The 22,475-nt window shown below is 42.9% G+C and overlaps 1 protein-coding gene and 1 pseudogene across 2 annotated transcripts in view; both read left to right on the forward strand.

Moving 5' to 3' along the window:
• Positions 1-108, forward strand: LOC121275568 (annotated as a pseudogene).
• Positions 109-7,036: 6,928 nt separating this feature from the next.
• mtr (5-methyltetrahydrofolate-homocysteine methyltransferase) overlaps positions 7,037-22,475 on the forward strand; it is an 80,317-nt gene continuing 64,878 nt past the window's right edge. For both annotated transcript variants that reach the window (XM_041173783.1, XM_041173790.1), the window contains exons 1-5: positions 7,037-7,168; positions 13,978-14,189; positions 14,468-14,557; positions 19,009-19,078; positions 21,484-21,576. In XM_041173783.1, the coding sequence (XP_041029717.1) occupies positions 7,132-7,168; positions 13,978-14,189; positions 14,468-14,557; positions 19,009-19,078; positions 21,484-21,576 (502 nt within the window). In that variant the 5' untranslated portion in view covers positions 7,037-7,131. The remainder of the gene's footprint in view (positions 7,169-13,977; positions 14,190-14,467; positions 14,558-19,008; positions 19,079-21,483; positions 21,577-22,475) is intronic.

Here is a 22,475-nt window from a genome sequence, read left to right on the forward strand (position 1 = left end):
GCCTACGGCCATACTAGTCTGAAAACGCCCGATCTCGGAAGCTAAGCAGACTCAGGCCTGTATGTACTTGGATGGGAGACCGTCTGGGAATACCAGTTGCAGTAGAAGGCTTGGCCTAAATAGCCAAGTGGTTATGGTACTGGGTTTGTAACCCCAAGATCAAGAGTTCAAATCTCACAATGGCAAACTATGAAACAATGTAACTTCATCTGAAACAGATGGAAACAGGTTTACTCAAAAGAGTATCAAGAGTTCAAATCTCACAATGGCAAACTATGAAACAATGTAACTTCATCTGAATAGTAAACCAGTTGCTGAAGGTAATGGTTTCATCATTACTGAGACTAGCTTTTCAATTCCAGATTATAACTTGGATTTAACTTATACCAGCTGCTGTGGTAGGATTTGAACCCTTATCCCCAGGACATTAGCCTGGGTTTTTGGATTACCTGTCCAATGACATTACCACTGCACCACCATCTCCCCTAAAGCTATTGGCCAAGGCACCCTGCTGAATGTTCAAAGTAAGATTTGTATGATATTAAAGAATAAAAAAACATATTTCAGAGTACTTCCACCAAATTGGTTAAACATACAAATAAAATCATCTCAGATAGACACAAAGTTCCCATGGCACTATTTTGAAGAAGAGGAGGAGAGTTATCCCTGATGTCCTTACCACTATTTATATTGTAATCAACTTCAAATTATTTATCAGATTATTTAGTCATTCTCACATTGCTGTTTGTGGGTGCTTGCTGTGCACAAATTAGCTACCTTGTTTCCTACATTATAACAGTGAACGATTTGAGGACTGGTGGTTGTGAAAGGCTCTATACAAGGTATACAACAATTTAATGTTTGATGGTTTGAAATGTGGCATTCTTGCATTTGTTCTGAGGAGCACAAGACGAAGAGCTTTGGCAATATGTCTCTTTTTTCAGCAATATTCAAGTTCTTTACAAGGCTTTCTGTTCATATTACCCTCAGTCCTGATTGTCAGATGGTCTGATTACAATAAATAAAATTGACATAAGCCTAAGGGTTGTCAATATTGAATTTCTGCTGCAACGACTGATTTTACAAATTAACATTATCACAGTGGGGTGTCTGTTAAATGAGCAGTTGAATTGACAGCTCCAAATGGTTATAGAATAGAAATGTTTGTTTTCATCAGAGACTAGTTGAAGGAATTTCTATATATTGAATATTTTTTTTTATCAATGAGAGTGTTATTTTGTACCACTACTGACCAAGCTGGCCAAATCCTAAAGGACAGAGCTGCTAGACTGGGTCTGCGGCAGGTGGTGAGGGAACCAACAAGAGGGAAAAACATACTTGACCTCATCCTCACCAACCTGCCTGCCACAGATGCATCTGGCCTTGACAGTATCGGTAGGAGTGACAACCACACAGTTGTTGTGGAGACGAAGTCCTGTCTTCACATTGAGGATACCCTCCATCATGTTGTGTGGTACTACCACCATGCTAAATGGGATAGATTTTAAACAGATCTAGCACATCAGGACATCGGGCATCCATGAAGTGCTGTGGGCCATCAGCAGCAGCAGAATTGTATTCGAACACAATCTGTAACCTCATGACCCGGCACATCCCCCACTCTACTATTACCATCAAGCCAGGGGATTAACCCTGGTTCAATGAAGAGTGCAGGAGGGTTTGCCAGGAGCAGCACCAGGCATCCCAAGGTGTCAACTTGGTGAAGCTATAACACAGGGCTACTGCATGCCAAACAGTATAAGCAGCAAGTGATCAACAGAGCTATGTGATCCCACGCTCAATGGCTCAGATTTAAGCTCTGCAGTCCTGCCACATCCATTCATGAATGGTGGCGGGCAATGAAACAACTCATTGGAGGAGGAGCTCCACAAATATCCACATCCTCATAATGAGGGAGCCCAGTACATCAGTGCAAAAGATAAGCTGAAGCATTTTTTCCAAACTTCAGCCAGAAGTGCAGAGTGAATGATCCATCTCGGCCTCCTCCAGAGGTGCCCAGCATCACAGATGCCAGTTTTCAGCCAATTCAGTTCACTCCACGTGATATCCAAGAAACGTCTGAAGGCACTGGATAGTGCAAAGGCTATGGGACCTGGAAATATTCCGGCAAAAGCACTGAAGACTTGTACTCCAGAACTTGCCGTGCTCCTAGCCATGCTGTTCCAGTACAGCTACAACACTAGCATCTAGCCGGCTATGTGGAAAATTTTCCAGGTATGTCCTGTACACAAAAAGCAGGACAACTCCAACCCAGCAAATTACCCCCCCATCAGTCTTCTCTCGATCATCAGTAAAGTAATGGAAGGGGTCATCAACAGTACTAACATGCAGCACTTGCTTAGCAATAACTTGCTCACCGACACACAGTTTGGGTTCCTCCAGGGCCACTCAACTCCTGACCTTGATTCAAACATGGACAAAAGAGCTGAACTTTTGAGATAAGGTGAGAGTGACTGCCCTTGACATGAAGGCCACATTTGATCGAGAGTGGCATCAATGAGCCCTAGCAAAACTGGAATCAATGAGAATCAGGGGGAAAACTCTCCACTGGTTAGAGTCATACCTAGCACAAAGGAAGATGGTTGTGGCTGTTGGAGGTCAGTCATCTCAGCTCGAGGACATCACTGCAGGAGTTCGTCAGGACGCAACCCAAACATCTTCAGCTGCTTCATCAATGACCTTTCTTCCATCATGAGGTCAGAAATGGGGATGTTCACTGATGATTGCACAATGTTCAGCACCATTCATAACTCCTCAGATACTGAAGCAATGCATGTCCAAATGCAGGCTTGGACAATATCCAGGCTTGGGCTGAGAAGTGGCAAGAAGCATTCACGCCATGCAAGTGCTAGATGATGACCATATCCACAAGAGAGAAACTAACCATTGTCCCTTGACGTTCAATGGCATTACCATCACTGAATCCCCTACGATCAACATCCTGGGGGTTACGATTGACCATAAACTGAACTGGACTAGCCATATAAATACTGTGGCTACAAGAGCAGGTCAGTGGCTAGGAATCCTGACTCCCCAAAGCATGTCCACGATCTACAAGGCACAAGTCAGGAGTGTGATGGAATACTCTCCACTTGCCTGGATGAGTGCAGCTCCCACAACACTCAAGAAGCTTGACCACCATCCAGGAGAAAGCAACCCACTTGATTGGCATCACATCCACAAACATTCACTCCCTCCACAGAAGCAGCAGTCTGTACCATCTACAAGATGCACTGCAGGAATTCACCAAGGCTCCTTCGACAGCACCTTCCAAACCCACGACCACCACCATCTAGAAGGACAACGGCAGCAGATAGATGGGAACACCACCAACTAGAAGTTCCACCCCAAGTCACTCACTATCCTGACTTGGAAATATATTGATGTTCCTTCACTGTCGCTGGTTCAAAATCCTGGAACTCCCTTCCTAACAGCACTGTGTGTGTACTTACACCACATGGACTGCAGCGGTTCAAGAAGGCAGCTCACCGCCACCTTCTCAAGGGCAAAACTAAGGATAGGCAATAAATGCTGGCCCAGCCAGCAAAGCCCACATCCCATGAATTAAAAAAAAAATCAGCTCTTTTCTTGCCACCAGTTTAGTTGGGTTTGGGAAGATGATCAGGAACACAAGGGAACAGTAGGGGCAACCTACAATAGCAAGTATGACAAGGATATTGAGCTGGGCTGTGACAATCACACAATTAAACATCATTAGCTCAAGTTAAGATGGGGAAAGAATGATTTATGAATCTACAGATTATAAATCCGTTGTCCGTCCCTCTGTCCCCATCCCGTCTTCCAATCCCAGCCCCGGCCGTGTATTCATCATACCCTCTGACCTTCCCCTCTCTGATACAGAATGTTTAGTGCTCAGCAAAGGACTCAGTTTCATACCCTCATGTTCTCAACTCAATGAATTTCGGGCTCGGCACGATGCTGAACTCTTCTTCTGCTGCCTTTGACTCCGTGCTCACTTCTTTGGGCAGGAGTCCTCTCCCCATTCAACAGATCCTTTTACCCGCCTCCAATTTTCTCCCTCCACCTGGACCCCTCCCTCTGGATTCTTACCATCTCTTGATCTTTTCATTGAGAACTGTCGATGTGATATCAGTCGTCTCAATTTCTCTGCTCCTCTCACCCACTCTAACCTTTCTCTCTCTGAACTTGCTGCGTCCTGTTCTCTCAGGTCCAACCCTGACATTGTCATCAAACCTGCTGACAAGGGTTGTGCTGTTGTTGGCTGGCGCACTGACCTCTACCTCGCAGACGCTGAGCGTCAACTCGCAGACACTTCCTCCTACCTCCCCCTGGACCATGACCCCACCACTGAACATCAAGCCATTGTTTTCAGGACTGTTACTGACCTCATCTCCTCTGGAGATCTTCCTTCCACAGCTTCCAACCTTATAGTCTCCCAACCTCGGATGGCCCGCTTCTACCTCCTACCCAAAATCCACAAACAGGACTGTCCCGACAGACCAATCGTGTCAGCCTGTTGCTGCCCCACGGAACTCATTTCTTGCTATCTTGACTCCATTCTCTCTCCCCTTGTCCAGTCCCTTCCCACCTACATCCGCGATTCCTCTGACACCCTACATCATATCAACAATTTCCAGTTCCCTGGCCCCAATCACCTCCTCTTCACCGTGGCCGTCCAATCCCTCTGCACTTCCATCCCCCACCGGGATGGTCTGAGGGCTCTCCGTTTCTTCCTCGAACAGAGGCCCAAACAATTCCCATCCACCACTACTCTCCTCCATCTGGCTGAACTTGTTCTCTCACTGAACAATTTCTCCTTAAACTCGTCTCACTTCCTCCAAATAAAAGGTGTGGCTATGGGTACCCGCCTGGGCCCCAGTTATGCCTGTCTCTTTATGGGGTATGTGGAACATTCTTGTTCCAGTCCTAAACCGGCCCCCCTCACAACTCTTTCTCTGGTACATTGATGACTGCTTCAGTGCTGCTTCATGCTCTCATCTGGACCTGGAAAAAATTATTAATTTTGCTTCCAATTTCCACCCCTCCATCATTTTCACGTGGTCCATCACTGACACTTCCCTTTCCTCCTTGACCTCTCTGTCTCAATTTCTGGTGATAGACTGTCCACCAATATTCATTACAAAACAAAAACAGAATTACCTGGAAAAACTCAGCAGGTCTGGCAGCATCGGCGGAGAAGAAAAGAGTCAACGTTTCGAGTCCTCATGACCCTTCGACAGAACTGTCGAAGTTCTGTCGAAGGGTCATGAGGACTCGAAACGTCGACTCTTTTCTTCTCCGCCGATGCTGCCAGACCTGCTGAGTTTTTCCAGGTAATTCTGTTTTTGTTTTGGATTTCCAGCATCCGCAGTTTTTTTGTTTTTATCTCAATATTCATTACAACCCTACTGACTCCCACAGCTACCTCGAGTACAGCTCCTCACACCCCGCTTCCTGTAAGGACTCCATCACATTCTCTCAGTTCCTTTGCCTCTGTCGCGTCTGTTCTGATGATGCCACTTTCAAAAACAATTCCTTTGACATGTCCTCCTTTTTCCTTAACTGAGGTTTTCCACCCACGATGGTTGACAGGGCCCTCAACCGTGTCCCGCGCATCCACCCTCACACCTTCCTCTCCCTCCCAGAACCATGATAGGGTTCCCCTTGTCCTCACTTATCACCCCATGAGCCTCTTCATTCAAAGGATCATTCTCCGCCATTTCCGCCAACTCCAGCATGATGCCACCACCAAACACATCTTCCCTTCAACCCCCTGGCAGCATTCCACAGGGATCATTCCCTCCGGGACACCCTGGTCCACTCCTCCAACACCCCCCACACCTCAACCTCCTCCCGCGGCACCTCCCCATGCAATCACAGAAGGTGCAACACCTGCCCCTTCACTACCCCTCTCCTCACCATCCAAGGGCCCAAACACTCCTTTCAAGTGAAGCAGCATTTCACTTGCACTTCCCTCAATTTAGTCTACTGCAATCACTGCTCCCAATGCGGTTTTCTCTACATTGGAGAGACCAAGCGCAGACTGGGTGACCGCTTTGCAGAACACCTTCAGTCTGTCCGCAAGCATGACCCAGACCTCCCTGTCGCTTGCCATTTCAACACACCACCCTGCTCTCATACCCACATGTCCATACTTGGCCTGCTTCAATGTTCCAGTGAAGCTCAACGCAAACTGGAGGAACAGCACCCCCTCTTCCGACTAGGCACTTTACAGCCTTCCGGACGGAATATCAAGTTCAACAACTTTAGATCATGAACTCTCTCCTCCATCCCCACCCCTTTCCGATCCTCCTTTTTTTCCAATAATTTATATAGATCTTTCTTTTCCCACCTATTTCCATTATTTTTAAATGTATTTCCATCCATTGTTTTATCTCTACCTTTTAGCCTATTTCTATCCCTTCCCCCCTCCCCGGCTAGGGCTATCTGTACCGTTATTATCACATTCCTTAGATAACATCACCACCTTCAACACCTCTTTGTCCTTTTGTCTGTGACATCTTTTGGTTATCTCCACCAGTCACTGGCCCTCTATCCAGCTCAACTTGTCCCACCCCCCCACTTTAAACCAGTTTATATTTCACCTTTCTTTTTTTTCCTTAGTTCTGTTGAAGAGTCATACGGACTCGAAACGTTAACTGTGTTCCTCTCGGTAGATGCTGCCAGACCTGCTGAGTTTTTCCAGGTATCTTTATTTTTGTTTTCGTTAAACACAGGGGGAGCTTTGTTGATCCATCAAGGTGCCTGGTGGGGGGGGAGAGTGATAAGAGAGGAAAACAAGCACGTGCAGCGATAACTCACTGGCAGCGGAGATGGCGCCTGCGCACTTATGCCTGACCAGAGAAGCGGTTGCGACTTGGCGCCTGCGCGTCAGTGCCGCGCCCGGGCTGGGTGGGGGGTGGGGGGGGAGGGTGCGCGGAAGTCGAGTCGGCGCCTGCGCAGTCGGAGCTGCGTGGGGGACGGCTCGGGGAGGCGGGGTTTTGGCGAGCAGAGGCTGTGAAGATTTTGGCGCTGTTGCGGCTGATTGTGGGGGCGGGTGCAGCTCGTGGTGTCGGCGTTTGCGGGACCTGGCTGAAATCCGCCAGCTTCTCGAGCGGAGGGCGCATCATGATACCCACTTCCGAGACAGGACGGTTGGAAGCCGGTAAGCCGGGACAGGGGGCAATGTCAAGGCCGAGGGGAAGGGGGCTGCAGGTTCGTGGACGCTCATCCCGTCAGTCAGAGCGCCCGCGCCTCACGGAGATTGGGCGCTGGGGCATTTGCGCACGGCGAGCACCAGGGAACCGCGCCGCACAATGGGGCAGATTCACGTATAGAAAATACTGCTGTCCACATTTCAGCAGCTGGATCAGTGACAGACAGCACCGAGTCTGAGGGACATGGTTTCAAGCCCCAGTCCTGCGAACACAGTCTAGGTTTGACACCTCCATGCGGTCCCTGTCGGGTTTACCGCCTTTAAGATGAGGCGTTAAGCAAGATCGCTCATTTGCCATTTCAGGTGACTGCTAAAGAAAACACAGGATTTATGATGGCTGCTAATAGTTATCCCTCAAGTAACAAGACTTAAAAAAAACATGATCTGATCCATGTATTTTACTGCTATTTGTGCAGTCCTTGCAGTGTATAAATTGGCTGCCCTATTTTCTTAAGTACGGCAGAATTATAAGTAGGGTTTTATTGGCTGTAAAGTGCTTTAGTATGGTTTGAGGCTATTACAAATGCTACGTAAATGCAAGTCGTTTCCTTTTAAAAATAACAGTACACAGTCTTCATTGTGCCACCACTTTTGATCGGATGGAAGAATCAAAGTTTTGTTGCAACATCTGTTAAAGCAGCCCTTTATGATACCTCATGGTCATGACGAAGTTATTAGAAGATGGTAATGAACTTGGGTATCATAGGTTTGCAGTATTTCATCTTGTAGAGATCGTTACTGATGGGGTAAAACCCAATTATACATTCAAAACAAAAATAAAAATATCTGGAAAAACTCAGCAGGTCTGACAGCATCTGCGGAGAGGAGCACAGTTAACGTTTTGAGTTGGTATGACTCTTCAACAGAACTAAGGAAAAATAGAAGAGAGGTGAAATATAAGCTGGTTTAAGGGGGCGTGGTGGTACAAGTAAAGCTGATTAGAGGGCCATTGATAGTTGGAGATTGCCAAAAGATGTCATAGACAAAAAACAGAGGTGTTGACGGTGGTGATATTAGCTAAGAAACGTGCTAATAGGTGACATTAAGGGTAGAAAGCAGGACGAGCAAGTTACAGATAGCCCTAGTGGGGTTGGGGGGGGGGGGGGGGGATCGAAATAGGCTTCTTCTTATTGTGTCCACGGACAGTCTATACATGGCCCAGCCAGAACTGGACACATTTTTGCGTCTTGTTGAATTCGGCAAGATCTGCAACAGTGCAGGGTTCCTGTAGCAATAGGCATTGCAGGAGATGTTGCATAGTCTGTTGCTCAGTTCCACATTCACAAGTTGTCGGGCTGGTTGTATATCCCCATTTGCTTAGTGACACCTTTGAACGACCTACACCAGTCCTAAATCTGTTAAGGCACTTCCAAGTTGCCCAGTTGCAATTAGCTTCTGGGGGAAGGCTTTCATCCGGTAGAATTTCCATCGCTGGGGGTTGTTCGAGACTGGCGAACCGGTCTTTCCACAAGGCGTTGCATGCTTCAGATGGGGTTGATTGTAATGGAACAGCACTGTTCATGAAGCTCTTCCTTGACTTTAGGCAGCTGGGTGTAGGTGTATGACTATGTAGAGGGTGCCTCTCATCTGATGTTTGACGGAGTCACTCTTTCTTGCTGGCTACCATTCTTCTTATATCAGGCGGAGCGATACTCGCCAGGATATATAGGCTGTTGGTGTTTGTTGGTTTTAAGCAACCTGTGATAAGTCGGCAGCTTGCATTCAGAACGGCATCCATCTTCTTAGCATGAGTAGATCTTTCCCATCCAGGGCAGGTGCATTCGGCAGTGGAATAGCAAAGAGCAAGTGCACTGGTTTTGCAATGTTTTCGAGCTTGTGTTAGTGAGCTTATTCAGGATGTTGTTTCGTGTGCTCACTTTTGCCTTTGTCTTTTCGATGTGGTTCTTGAAGGTGAGGCATCTTTCAAGGGTGACTCCTAAGTAGATAGGGTGCTCGCAATGCGTCAGTGTTGCTCCACACCAGGTTACTTTAAGCTGGTGTTTGGCTTCACGGTTTCTGAGGTGGAGTGCACAAACTTGTGTCTTTGATGGGTTTGCGCGAAGGTGGTTTTCTTCATAGTTGGATGTTAGTCCATCCAAGGCCTCAGAAAGCATTTTGTCCACAGTGTTAAAATCAGTGCTTTGGGCAGTGACACATAAGTCATCAGCATATATAAAACGGCGTGTGACACCGTCTATAGGTTGGTCATTCCTGTAGATGTTGTACAGCAGTGGTGCAAGCACGCTTCCCTGAGGAAGACCATTCTTCTGAATATGCCACCTGCAGCGCTTCCCACTTAGTTCGAAATAGAACCGGCGATTCTGAAGCATGCTTTCTAACAGTTCTATTAAGTGAGTATCTTTTGTCATCTCTAGGATCTTGCAGAGAAGATGTCTATGGTTCACTGTATTGTATGCTGCTGACAGGTCTACAAAAAGAGCACCTGTTACCAAACCTTGCTCAAAACCATCTTCGATATGTTGTATGAGGTTGAGCAGTTGGCTTGTTGTTGATTTGCTGGGGTGGAAACCTGCTTGTTCTGGAATGATCTTCTCATCTACAGTTGGTGCTATCCTATTGAGTATCAGGTGTTCAAACAGGTTATTGGTGTGGCAAAACAGTGAAATTGGCCGAAAACTCTTAGGATCTGAGAGATCTTTTCCGGGCTTTAATAGTGCTGTTACATGTGCCTTCTGCCAAATATTAGGTAGCTTGTGTGTTGCCAGGCAGTGGTTGAACAGTTGTAGGAGCCATTTCTTTGCTTGCTGTCCAGAATGCTTTATCTGCTCCATTGCTATGTTGTCAAGACCAATTGCTTTCCTGTGTTTTAGACTAGCTATGCCAGTTTCCAGCTCTTCCATGGTGAATGGTCCAGTGAAGCCAGGGTCATCGCTGTACTTCTTCCTATCTAGTAGTGCTCTTGGTTGTTTCTTGTTGATTTTTCCATTTAGGAGCAACTGGTGTGCAACTTGGTTAGCAGACACATTTGGATGTTGGGCAGCTTTCTTGGGATCGCCTCCAAGTTTGCATATGAGAGACCATGCCTTCTTGCAGTTTTTTGAAAGATCTGTTGTCTATCAAGATGTCCCAGGTATTTTGAGAGATACTTAACATCACCCTCTCACCGATAGATATTGTTTCCTCTGAGAAAGGGTCAGATTCAAACATTGAGACATACTCCCAGTAGAGTTCAGCATTCTCCTTGATGAGACCAGAGATGTACTGTGCTCTACAACCTTGGGGGATCTTCCTTCTGGCTGTTTTCTGGATAGCTTTTGCAAACAGGTTGTAGTGCTCAGCTAATGGTTTAATGCATTTAACCTTGCGGTCAAATGCTCATATGAACCCGTTCCAGTCGGCCTTCATGAAGTTGAAGCGCCCTTTGAATGGTACGGCGGTTGGTAACACTGCTGTATTTACCTGGATACTAATAAATGGTGTTGTTTCTGTGGTATTGGGTCTGTGACAAGCTTCTTGCAGAGGCCAGCGATGTTGAAATAGGCTAAAAGGTAGAGATAAAGCAATAGATGGAAATACATTTAAAAATAATGGAAATAGGTGGGAAAAGAAAGATCTATATAAATTATTGGAAAAATAGGGGATCGGAAGGGGGTGGGGATGGAGGAGAGAGTTCATGATCTAAAATTGTTGAACTCAATATTCCGTCCGGAAGGCTGTAAAGTGCCTAGTCGGAAGAGGGGGTGCTGTTCCTCCAGTTTGCGTTGAGCTTCACTGGAACATTGCAGCAGGCGAAGGACGGACATGTGGGCATGAGAGCAGGGTGGTGTGTTGAAATGGCAAGCGACAGGGAGGTCTGGGTCATGCTTATGGACAGACCAAAGGTGTTCCGCAAAGCAGTCACCTAGTCTGCATTTGGTCTCTCCAATGTAGAGGAAACCGCATTGGGAGCAGTGAATGCCTTAGACTAAATTGAGGGAAGTGCAAGTGAAATGCTGCTTCACTTGAAAGGAGGGAGAGGAAGGTGTGAGGACGGATGCGCGGGAGATGGGCCGGCCACGGTTGAGGTCCCTGTCAACCACCATGGGTGGAAAGCCTTGGTTAAGGAAGAAGAAGGACATGTCAGAAGAACTGTTTTTGAAAGTGGCATCATCAGAACAGACGCGAAGGAGGGGAAGGAACTGAGAGAATGTGATGGAGACCTTACAGGAAGCAGGGTGTGAGGAGCTGTAGTCAAAGTAGCTGTGTGAGTTGGTAGGCTTGTAATGAATATTGGTGGACAATTTCTGGTGTCAGCAGAAATTGAGACAGAGAGGTCAAGGAAGGAAAGGGAAGTGTCAGAGATGGACCATGTGAAAATGATGGAGGGGTGGAAATTGGAAGCAAAATTAATAAATTTTTCCAGGTCCAGAGGAGAAAAACATTCACTTTGTTAACTACTGTTTAATCCTGTTATGGAAATTTTTAGTGTTGGGAAATATTTATATTCCTGCGCTACAACACTGACTATATTTCAAAAGTACTTAATTAGCTGTAAGCACTTTGTGAAAAGTGCTATATAAATGCAAGTCTTTCCTTTCTCTTTCTGCATATAAAACCATGCACTTTTAAAGGTTTTACATGTAATTAACAGGTGTCAGCTTGACTTAGTTGTTTGCATTCTCGCCTGAGGCAAAATATTGCTTGGAGCTCGACTGCAAACCTGAGATGTAATCTAGACTGACACTTCAGTGCATTACTGAGGAAGAGCTGTGGTGTCACATTAAACATTAAATCAAGTCTCTGTTCAGAGCTTGTTCTGTTGGATGTTAAGACACATAGGATTGGAAGTAATTTATTAACCTTATTGATGTTTGGTTAACGGACAGAATATAGAGTTGGTAGACTGTAACCAGCAGGATACCACAAGTACTTTGCTTCAGCTGTAATAATGACTTAGATGAGGGGACTGTGTAACATATTCAAGTTTACTGATTAAGCAAAGCTAGGTGGGAAATTATTAAGTGGTGAAGAGGCTACAGAGAGATATGGAGCACTTGGGTGAATGGTCAAGAGCATGACAGAATACAATGTGGTGAAGTATGATGTTTTTAACTTTTGTAGGAAAAGTAAAAAAACGGAATATCATTGGAGTGGCAAGAGATTGGAAAATGTTTTTGTTCAAAGGATCCTAGATGTTCTTGTACATGAATTTAGAAAGCCAACATTCAGAGACAGCAAGCAATTAGGAAAGCAGATGGTATATTACAGTGGAGCATGAGAGCAAGACTGGAGCTGAAGACATTGGTTTTGGTCTTCCCAATGTTTAAAGGGCCAAATGGCCTACTCTACTTCCTATTTATTTTGTTCTTATATAAAAGATCCCATGGCAACAATGGTGAAAGGACAGTGATTGTGCCACAAACTCAAAACCGCAGCTCAAAAACAGATCTCTAGTTATACGTTCACCAATTTTTATGTGTTGTTGCTGTGCACCAATTAGCTGCTACTTGCCCATATAACTATGGCAACTACGTGCCAAAGAAATCTTCTGGCTCTATAGCATTTTGGGATATTCTGAGGACCTGGTAGGTTGCTAAATAAACGCATATTCTTTCTTGAAAGGATAGTTCTATTCCATTTACTTAACTCTAGTTAACCTTTTCAGTTGCCGGTAACAGTAACAGCAGGAACAGTAATACACTCATAATAATGCATTAACTACAGTTACAGCACTCATGTCTACCTCTCTAACGAATCTTTCAGCCCCTCCTGTTTGTCTGATGTTGATTTCTGGATGAGTTGCAATGTCTTCCAGTTAAACATGAGGAACACCAAAGCCAATGTCTTCAGCTCCACCCTCACCCTACAGCACCCTCTTCCTAGACTCTCAAATTCTGTTCCCTCTCCATCAGTTTCATCCCTTCTTTGGTCACAATCTCAGGCTAAACAAAGCTATTTGCAACATGTGTCCTTATGTATCAGCCATGGCTCAGTTAGTAGCACTTGCCTCTCAGTTAGAAGCTTGTGGGTTCAAGTTCCACTCTGGAGTCTTGAACACAAAAGTCTATGCTGACACTGAGAAGGCAGGACTGAGGAAGTGCTGCATTGTTGATGGTGCTGTCTTTCAGGATGCTGGCACAGACATGATGGGCTGAATGGCCTCCTGTGCAGTAATTATTCTGTGATTCTGTGAAATGAAACATTAAATCAAGATCCTTCCTGCTCTGGACATAAAATAAAATCCCATAACATTATTTTGAAGAAGAGCAGGGCAATTATCCTGCTGTCCAAGCCAATAGTTCATCTTTAATAAACATCACAAAAAACAGATTTTCTGGTCATTATTGTATTCCTATCTCTGGGAGCTTGCTATGTGCAGTTTCCTACATTACAAAAGTGACTACAATTCAAAAGTACTTCATAGGCTGTGAAATGCTTTGGGAGGTCCAGATGTCATGAAAGACGCTATATAAATGCAAGTCTTTCTGTTTGATCCTAAGTTGAGCATCTATTCCATGTACTTGCCATCACAACAACTGTCCAACCCCCCTAACATCACTTGTCTCAGCCCTGGTGAGGTCCTTGTATGAAGAACATGCCTTGACCTGAATTTAATAAGACATGACCAGAAACCCCACATAATAACAAATGACCTACATGCCATAAAGTGCAGTTCCCAAATTGGCCCCAGCAGCTATCTTCGGGCTCATGGAAGACAATTATTCTCGCTTGCATAGGATAGCCAATAATAATAATGATATGAATAAAATCTCTCTTGTTCTTGAATTGATGTTTTTAAAATTAAATCTTAATTCTAGAAACAAGGAGCACTCTTCAAGATGAACTTAAAACAATTTTACAAAAACGCATTATGGTATTGGATGGAGGCATGGGCACCATGATTCAACAACACAAACTTGAGGAAGATGATTATCGTGGTGAAGAATTCAAAGACCATCCTAAACTTTTAAAGGGGAATAATGATCTTCTCAGCATAACACAATCTGACATTATCTGCAAAATTCACAAGGTATGATATACTGTCTGGTCTTGAATTAAGGCTGCAGAATCTCAAGGGCAGAATCAGTAATTGACAAATATGAACAGAATAAATAATTACATTGTGGCATTTTACATAACAAAATTGAAATGGAAATGCTGGCTTCCCAAAAGCTGACATGGAAAATTGTGACACAAGATAGTAAGGTTTATAAGAAGGAAGTACATGCCTTTATGCAAGATTTTGAATAATGAAAATTTTATTTCATTTTTATCAGAAAGTAAGTGTAATTTCTTTTTAAATACCAGGAATACTTGCTCGCTGGAGCAGATATTGTGGAGACAAACACCTTCAGTGGCACAAGAGTTGCGCAGGCAGACTATGGGTTGGAACATTTGGTAAGAAATCTTTCCACTACCTAAAGTTGAATCCCACTCCAGGAAATTGTGTGAGGAGACAGCATCTTATTAATTTTCCATTCAAAACTCTCTCTTCTTTTTCCTAATGCGAAAGAATGCTTAAAATGGATGTGTTGCCAGATAAGTCGAACTTCAACACACCTGGGGAAGTAAGGGGAGAGTGTCCAGAGCAGAGGCTGTTCACATATTGCACAAATATTTTATTTCTGGCAAGCATTCCAAGGCACCTCATTACTTAGGTATAGAAAAGTCCTCTTGGTGTACAGTTCTTGTCTCAAACTTATGGTGTAAGTGTTGTAACTTCGTTCATGTTTAAGTCCCTAAGATTGTTACTTATAAGCCAGTGCCATCTCTATGAAATAGGGGAGGAATTGGTCTGACATGTAACTTTATGGTAATAAAATAAGTTATTTTCTGTAATCTGCAATGTGTACCATCTACAAGATGCACTGCAGCAACTCACCAAGGCTCCTTAGACAGCACCTTCCAAACCCAAAACCACTACCATCTAGAAGGACAAGAGAGGCAGATTCATGGGAACACCACCACCTGGACGTTCCTCTCCAAGCCACTCACCATCCTGACTTGGAAATATGTCAATATGTCGCTGGGTCAAAATCCTGGGAATGCCTCCCGAACAACACTGTGGGTGTACCTACACCACATGGACTGCAATGGTTGAAGAAGACAGCTCACCACCAGCTTCAGAAGAGCAATTAGGGATGGGCAATAAATGCTAGCTTCGCCAGCGATGCCCATATCCCATGAAATAATTAAAAAGAATAATTTGTGAGCTCTAGATTTAGATTAAACATTAAGGGTATTGTAATTCTTAAGTGGTTTTTAAAGAAATGTGCATGTTTTCTGCAAAATGATCTTAAGTCATATTTGTGGGGTCTTTGGATTATAAGTTTTAAACAAATATTTTCTTTACATGTTACTCTCAACTGTTGTTCAGCCTCCTCCCTTCCCTTGCCAGTGCTGCTATGAAGCCATCAGAGGCAGCTGCTCAGTAGGCCATTTCCAATATTGTTTGGAAGGAACTCAAAATTGTAGCCTTTAAAAAAGTTTTACTATTGTGTTTAGTTACCTCTCTCTGGATATTTAAGTAAGTTATATTAGAGGCAATGCAAATTTATAGGGTTTGTTGGAGGGAATGGACTCATTTCACACATTTGTTACTTTGTTTGGGGAGATATCTGCCATCTGCTAGGTATTTCCACACATAGCCATGAGATGGATGGAGCTTGTGTTGTCGCTGCTGATGACCATGTGGGTTACAGCTTTAACACAGTTCTGTAGTAGTGTCATTTTATTTCCTGTTATAAGATTTCTCCCTTTAGCATTATTGTTCAGGCAAGGATAGTCAAATGTTCCACAGGTATATGCAGCCTTCCAGCACCTCAGCAAAATGCCCACTGTTCTCATTTAATGTTAGACAGTGAATTTCTGTTACATATTAGATAATGGAGGACATTGCAATCAGAATCAATCCAGTCTTCAATAAGTATCCATACAATGTATATAGCTTTACTATAAAAATCACTGGGACCAATTTACTGCCACTTTAGCTTAGATCAGTTTAACACAATGAAGCCTAGAACAGTCATGACTAAATACAGGACTAGACGCTGCAGTTAACATTTTCCATTGTGAGACTGGCTGCTTCAAATTGCACTACCTTCTATACAGTGGCTTGGAGTCATCAGAAAGCTGTGGTGATATTGTTTACGGGTTTATACCTTGAAAACATTCCAGTTGTTTGACTTTCATCATCTGCTTATTTTGCTTGCAAAGGTAGATTTAAAGGTGAAGTCAATATCCATCTGTCAGTTTAGCCCAGTTGGTAACATTCTTGGCTCCAAGTCAGAAAGTTGTGGATTCAAATCCCTCATAATCTAGGCTGATATCAGTACATTCCTAATGTGGAGTGTTGCATTTAATAGGATTTTAAATTTAGAGTTCTTCTGCCTGCTCAATTGGACATGTTAGTGGGGGAATATAGGGGTATAGTAACTTATTGAAAGTGAATGAATTATTTAAAATCTCCAAGCACACTGGCAGTTAAAGGTTACCAGATGAACTTTGCACAGCCTTAAGGTCCGGCAAATAACAGAAAGGCCTTGGAGCCGGACTCTAGTCAGAGGATGGCAATAACAACTAAGATTAAGTGTGCCCTTCAACAGATAGGGGAAGAACAGATGGTCCTTGTTTAGGTAGGAAAAATAGGGACGTATGATGCATGTTCCTGTTACCAGAGATGTCTGTTTAATGTAAACCTAAATGTTGACAAGATTGGAATCTGGAAACTGTTCTTGTATGTGGTCAATAATGTATAAATATGTTGAACACTTGTAATTTAGCGGAATGCTATCTCAAGCTGCATTGAGATGGTTCTCCCCTTGCAATTGTTTGAATAAACGATCGTGACCTGTACCTAAGACTCCTGTGGTCCATTTGGTAAAGTGACCACAACAAAGGGGTTGTTCCTTTATGGGTAACTAATGAGCATTTATTTAATCTTTCCTGAGACAAGGATTATGACTTGACCGGTTGCCAGCTCAGAGGTTTAACATGCATATATAGAATGAATATTGAATGTATAGTGAACAGTAATATGCTAATAGGCATTGTATTAGTAATACCTGTCATACCTATGTCAACACCTGGCAGGACATTATATAGAGTAGGAAATATTGGGGTTATACGGGAGAATTACTATATTAGGTATCATGACATTCCACCATATGCAGTAGACATAGAAGGAAATATAGTTAGCACCACATTAGAAGAGTGTAGGATAGAGGCCACCACAGTAGTATGCACTCCCAATATATGAGACAGATGAAGCTAAGTGGATTTAAAGCAGCAGCAAACTGTACAATGGGAACTATATGGGCTGCAAAAGAACCGACCCATGTTGCATATACAGGGAATGGGAGATATTGTATTACCACGAGTCAGGAAAGAATCCAGTACGGGAACAACCGGATATGCCCCATCCATAATCATTCGGTGTGCCTACACCCACAGGCGCCAGCAGGGGTAGGGAAAGTGGAACTGGTCAAAACATACAAGAGAGGAACGACTACTATTCAGGTCAAGGAAAGCCTTAAGGATAATCTGACACAGTATTTGAACCAGTTCTCCTATGAAATTCCCTTATTACCAGAGCACCTCACCACGACTCAGGGACAAGCTCAGCAGGTATATAGAACTTACTATACACTGCAGCAACAAGTTAGACCTTAAAGGAGGATATCGAACAAATAGATTTTTCCACATGGTGGGAGGACCTGTGGAACTGGGGCTCAAACGTACAGATACACCCCTGGATTCAGATTATCTCTCATTCCCTAGTTATACTTCAACTGATATTGATTATCTATCTAACATACTTGATTCATCGCACCCGGAAGTCACAAAAAAGGTGGCGCTGGGGGAGTTTTCACAGGTGGAGCAGGAATCTGGTAAGACAGAGGTTCGGATTAAAGAACCAGATGATACAGATGGCCTGACCAGTACCTGCACCTTTTATGTGCCTAAACTGGATACCTGGTCAGTATCAATGGACGGCAGTACGTAAAGGAGGGGGGAACAGACAACATCACTGTAGTTGGCTACCTTGGGCTAAGCCAAAGGCCAAAAAGGGGGACTGTTAGGGGGAATATAGGGGTACAGTAAGAACTTATTGAAATGGAATGAATTACTTAAAATCTCCAAGCACACTGGCAGTTAAAGGTTACCAGATGAACCTTGCGCAGCCTTAAGAGCCGGCAAACAACAGAAAGGCTTGGAGCCGGACTGTAGTCAGAGGATGGCAATAACAACTAAGATTAAGTGTGCCCTTCAACAGATAGGGGAAGAACAGATGGTCCTTGTTTAGGTAGGAAAAATAGGGACATACGATACATGTACCTGTTACCAGAGATGTCTGTTTAATGTAAACCTATATGTTGATGAGATCGGAATCTGGAAACTGTTCTTGTAGTGACCAATAATATATAAATATGTTGAACACTTGTTATTTAGCGGAGTGCTATCTCAAGCTGCATTGAGATGGTTCTCCCCTTGCAATTGTTTGAATAAACGATCGTGACCTGTACCTGAGACTCCTGTGGTCTGTTTGTCAAAGTGACCACAACAGACAGAAAAGATTCCTTGGTACTGTTCAAAGAAAGGCCTGCCCAACACTTATATCTTAATGAAACATGTCCAAATACATACTATCTGGTCATTCATTGACTTGTAGGACCTCATAGTGCACAGTTGTTTGCCTATATAACAATCTGCTCTTAAAGTGATTGATTGGTAAAAAAGTGCTTTAGGAACTGATAGGGAAATATATAAATGCAAGTTTCTTTTTTGTGCTCATAATAATGAGATACTAATATTTGCAGTCCAATTTATGTTGATTTTCTTCTATCCAGGCTTACCGACTGAATAAAGTCTCAGCAGAACTGGCCAGAAAGGCGGCTGATGATGTGGGGATGCAAACAGGTTACCAACACCTTTGTTATTGTCAATATAAGATATATGAGTATATAGAAATCAGAGAAAGATTCAGAAGAAACTTCTTCACCCAGAGAGGGGTGAGAATGTGGAACTTGCTAACATAGGGAGTAGTTGTCATGAATGGTATAGATAGATTTAAGAACCACCTCGATAAGCATATGAGAGAAGAAAACAGAGTTATTCTGCTGGAATTTGATGAGGAGGAATGGGAAGAGGCTCAATTGGAACAAAAACGCTGGCATGAACCAGCTGAGTTGAATGGCCTGTTTCTGTTGCACATTTTTATTCATCTTCACTTTGGTCATTAGCCTTGTGAATTGTCGTTTGGTATGGTAGTACAGAACTTGAGTGTTGCTGAAAAAAGAAATAAGTCAAAGCTTTTCGTCTTGCACTCATCAGGACACTTTGCAAGAATACCAATATAAAGGGAAAACAACAATTTATACAGTATGAGATGGGAGTGCTGATTGGTTGGCAAGTGGACTCTGATAGAGGCTTGCCATGGAGAGTGCACCAGTGATGGTGACTGACGATTAACTGCCAAGCATTGTTTGAAATTTAAACCAAACAGCTTGACCCTAATTGGTCAAAGCATTGCTCTGAGGAATGAGTCAGCGAATGGCTGTCACTTATTTTGTTTAGCTGAAACAGGCATAATGTGTGTACATGTTCTTTCTGCCGGCAAAGAACCGGGCCCTGTGTATTAATATACTCTCTTCTCATACAGTATAAGTTGTTGTTTTCCCCTTATATTGGTATTCTTGTGACGTGTCCTGATGAATGCATGACGAATAGCTTCGACGTGTCTTTTTTTTTCAGCAGGCCTTGTGAATGTTAAATAATTGTAGACGGATAAAGTAATATATTAAGTTAGAGCTGCAGTGTGCAACAATATGGAATAGCAACACCCATGGTCTCCCACTCTGCTTCATACCTGATTTCAGCTACAAAAGTACGCTGGGCAGCAGCCAGAGGAGGGAGAAAACATTTGGACCCTGTAGGTCCATTTGAAGCTCACAAACTAAATTTTGGTTGCAGTGTAAACTTTTTATTGTATTCAGGCAAGACCAGACAAGAGGCAATGCCTTTGACTTAGAGAAAAATGAGCATTATTGGCCAGTTTTTTTTCCTGGGAGATGTAACCATCTCAAACGTTTTGATCCTGATTCTCTCTACAAATTGTCAAGGAAAGCTCCAGATCTTTATAAGTCACATCTCACGCACACCATCTTTGCGAATTCATTATGGGATGACAAGTATTATCTTGAATAGGACTCCCAGAAATGAGAAACTTCCTACAAAACACCAGTTAAAACTTTTTTTTTACCATCCTGGCCTAATATCTGACTTTGTATCTCAAGACTGTCTTGGCTATCTCATTTCACAATTTGCGGTTAGGAATAAGTCAACAGACATAAAGCACACATCCCTCACTTTCAGCAGCAACTAAGCAGCTCGGTTGGCTAAATTGTACCCTGACACATTAAACCCTAAAGCATTCTTGGAACAAACAACGTAACCATTTCATTATTTCTAACTACAGTACAAATCCGCAATCTATTTATAAGTAAAAAGAAAACAAAAACTTAAATCATATGAGATTAAAGCAAATCCTAAGCCTGCAGATATATCTTTACGTGACTAGGATATTTTAGAAGCCCAAGTCATAATCGCAGCTCCTTCATCCAACTTGAGAAGTGACCTTGATGCCACAATTGACTAATGCAATTGGTATATTGCGATCAGTATAAAAACAAGGTACAAAGAAAGGCTAGTAGCAAAACAAGTTGCTTTAAGGTGTGTAAAAAGCCATGAACCTATATATTGTTTCAGTGAGCAAATTAGAGTATTCGTTATCTGATCATCCATAAACAAATGTAAATTTTATTTTTTATACAAATAAAACAAACCTTGTAAAGCACAGATATTCTTTTCCAGGATTAAAACCAATTATTGGTAGCAACAAATGGTTCTGAACGTGGAAAAGATCACTGTGTTAAAGCATCACACTGAGAGAAAACTCACCTATTTGTATGGTATATTTAATTTCAACATCAGATCCAGGGCATTTAGGAGAGAAGTTAGAAAAATCTGAGATCTATAGATTTTTACTTATGAAGTTTACTAAGGGGCATGGAGTTAAGGTGGGTAATTGAACTTGGGATACAGATCAGCCATGACCTCATTGGAAGGCAGGACAAGGTCAAGGGGCTGAGTAGCCTACCCCTGTTCCTGTGTAAATTTGATTTCAAAGGAAAAGTAAGTATACACATACATAGGGCTCAATTAATGGTATTTAATATTTATAGGGCTTAACATAGAGTTTTGTTAGGGCTTATCCTGGTTGTATAGTTTTGCAATGAGTCACTAACTTATGTCGTTTGTCACAGGTACCCGAAGATTTGTGGCAGGTGCGATGGGGCCAACCAACAAAACATTGTCAGTATCACCCTCTGTGGAGAGGCCTGACTACAGAAATATAAGTATGAAAATAATATCTGCGCCAGTGAAAAATTTTGCACGGTTTAAAAGAATTAAATTGGTTGCCAGAAATTGGAAAAGCCTTTAAAAATTATATTTAAAAACTACAGATGCTGTTGTAGAATTGGCTGCACCCAGTTGTACTGCTTTCAATGCAATGATCTTTATCTTGGTTTTATGACTGCCACAACATATAAGCAGCAATAAGAGATAAATTCACATACCATATTACTTATGAGATAATAATGTTTGCTAAAAATAGGTGTCTCATAGGCTGTGGTCTTTGTTCCTAAAATGTTCAGGAATTCCCAACTTGGTTGCTATTGTATGTTATATATTATAAACTTGCATATTAAATGATAAAGTGATGAAGTGTTAGGATGGTAACTTGATTTCACCTCATACAAGTGATGGGGAAAGAATTACCTTACCTACCTTCATTCATCTCCCAGTGGAGTTTAGAAGAATGAGAGAGGTCATCTCATTGAAAGGTACAATATTCTGAAGCGGCTTGACCATTGTGAGGCTATTTCCCCTGGCTAGGGTATCTAGAATTCAGAGATACAGTCTTGGGATAAGTGGTTAATCATTTAGGCCTGAGATGAGGAGAAACTTCTTCATTCAGAGGGTTGTGAATTTTTGGAATTGCCTACTTAGAGCTTGTTGATGCTCCATTGTTGAGTATTTAAAGTTGCGATAAACAGATTTTGGTCTCTCAGGGAATCAAATGATATGGGAAGGGAGTGTGAAAGTAGAATTGAGGCAGAATATTAGCATGAATTTATGGCTCGAGGGGCCATATGGACTACTATTTCTTATGTTCTTAGTAACTGTTTATAGGATATAGCTAGTACCATGTTGCCATATAATAATAAAGACGTCTTTTGACCCAAATAAGATA

Source organism: Carcharodon carcharias, chromosome 2 (assembly GCF_017639515.1).
Source record: "Carcharodon carcharias isolate sCarCar2 chromosome 2, sCarCar2.pri, whole genome shotgun sequence".
In the NCBI taxonomy this organism is placed as follows: Eukaryota; Metazoa; Chordata; class Chondrichthyes; order Lamniformes; family Lamnidae; genus Carcharodon; species Carcharodon carcharias.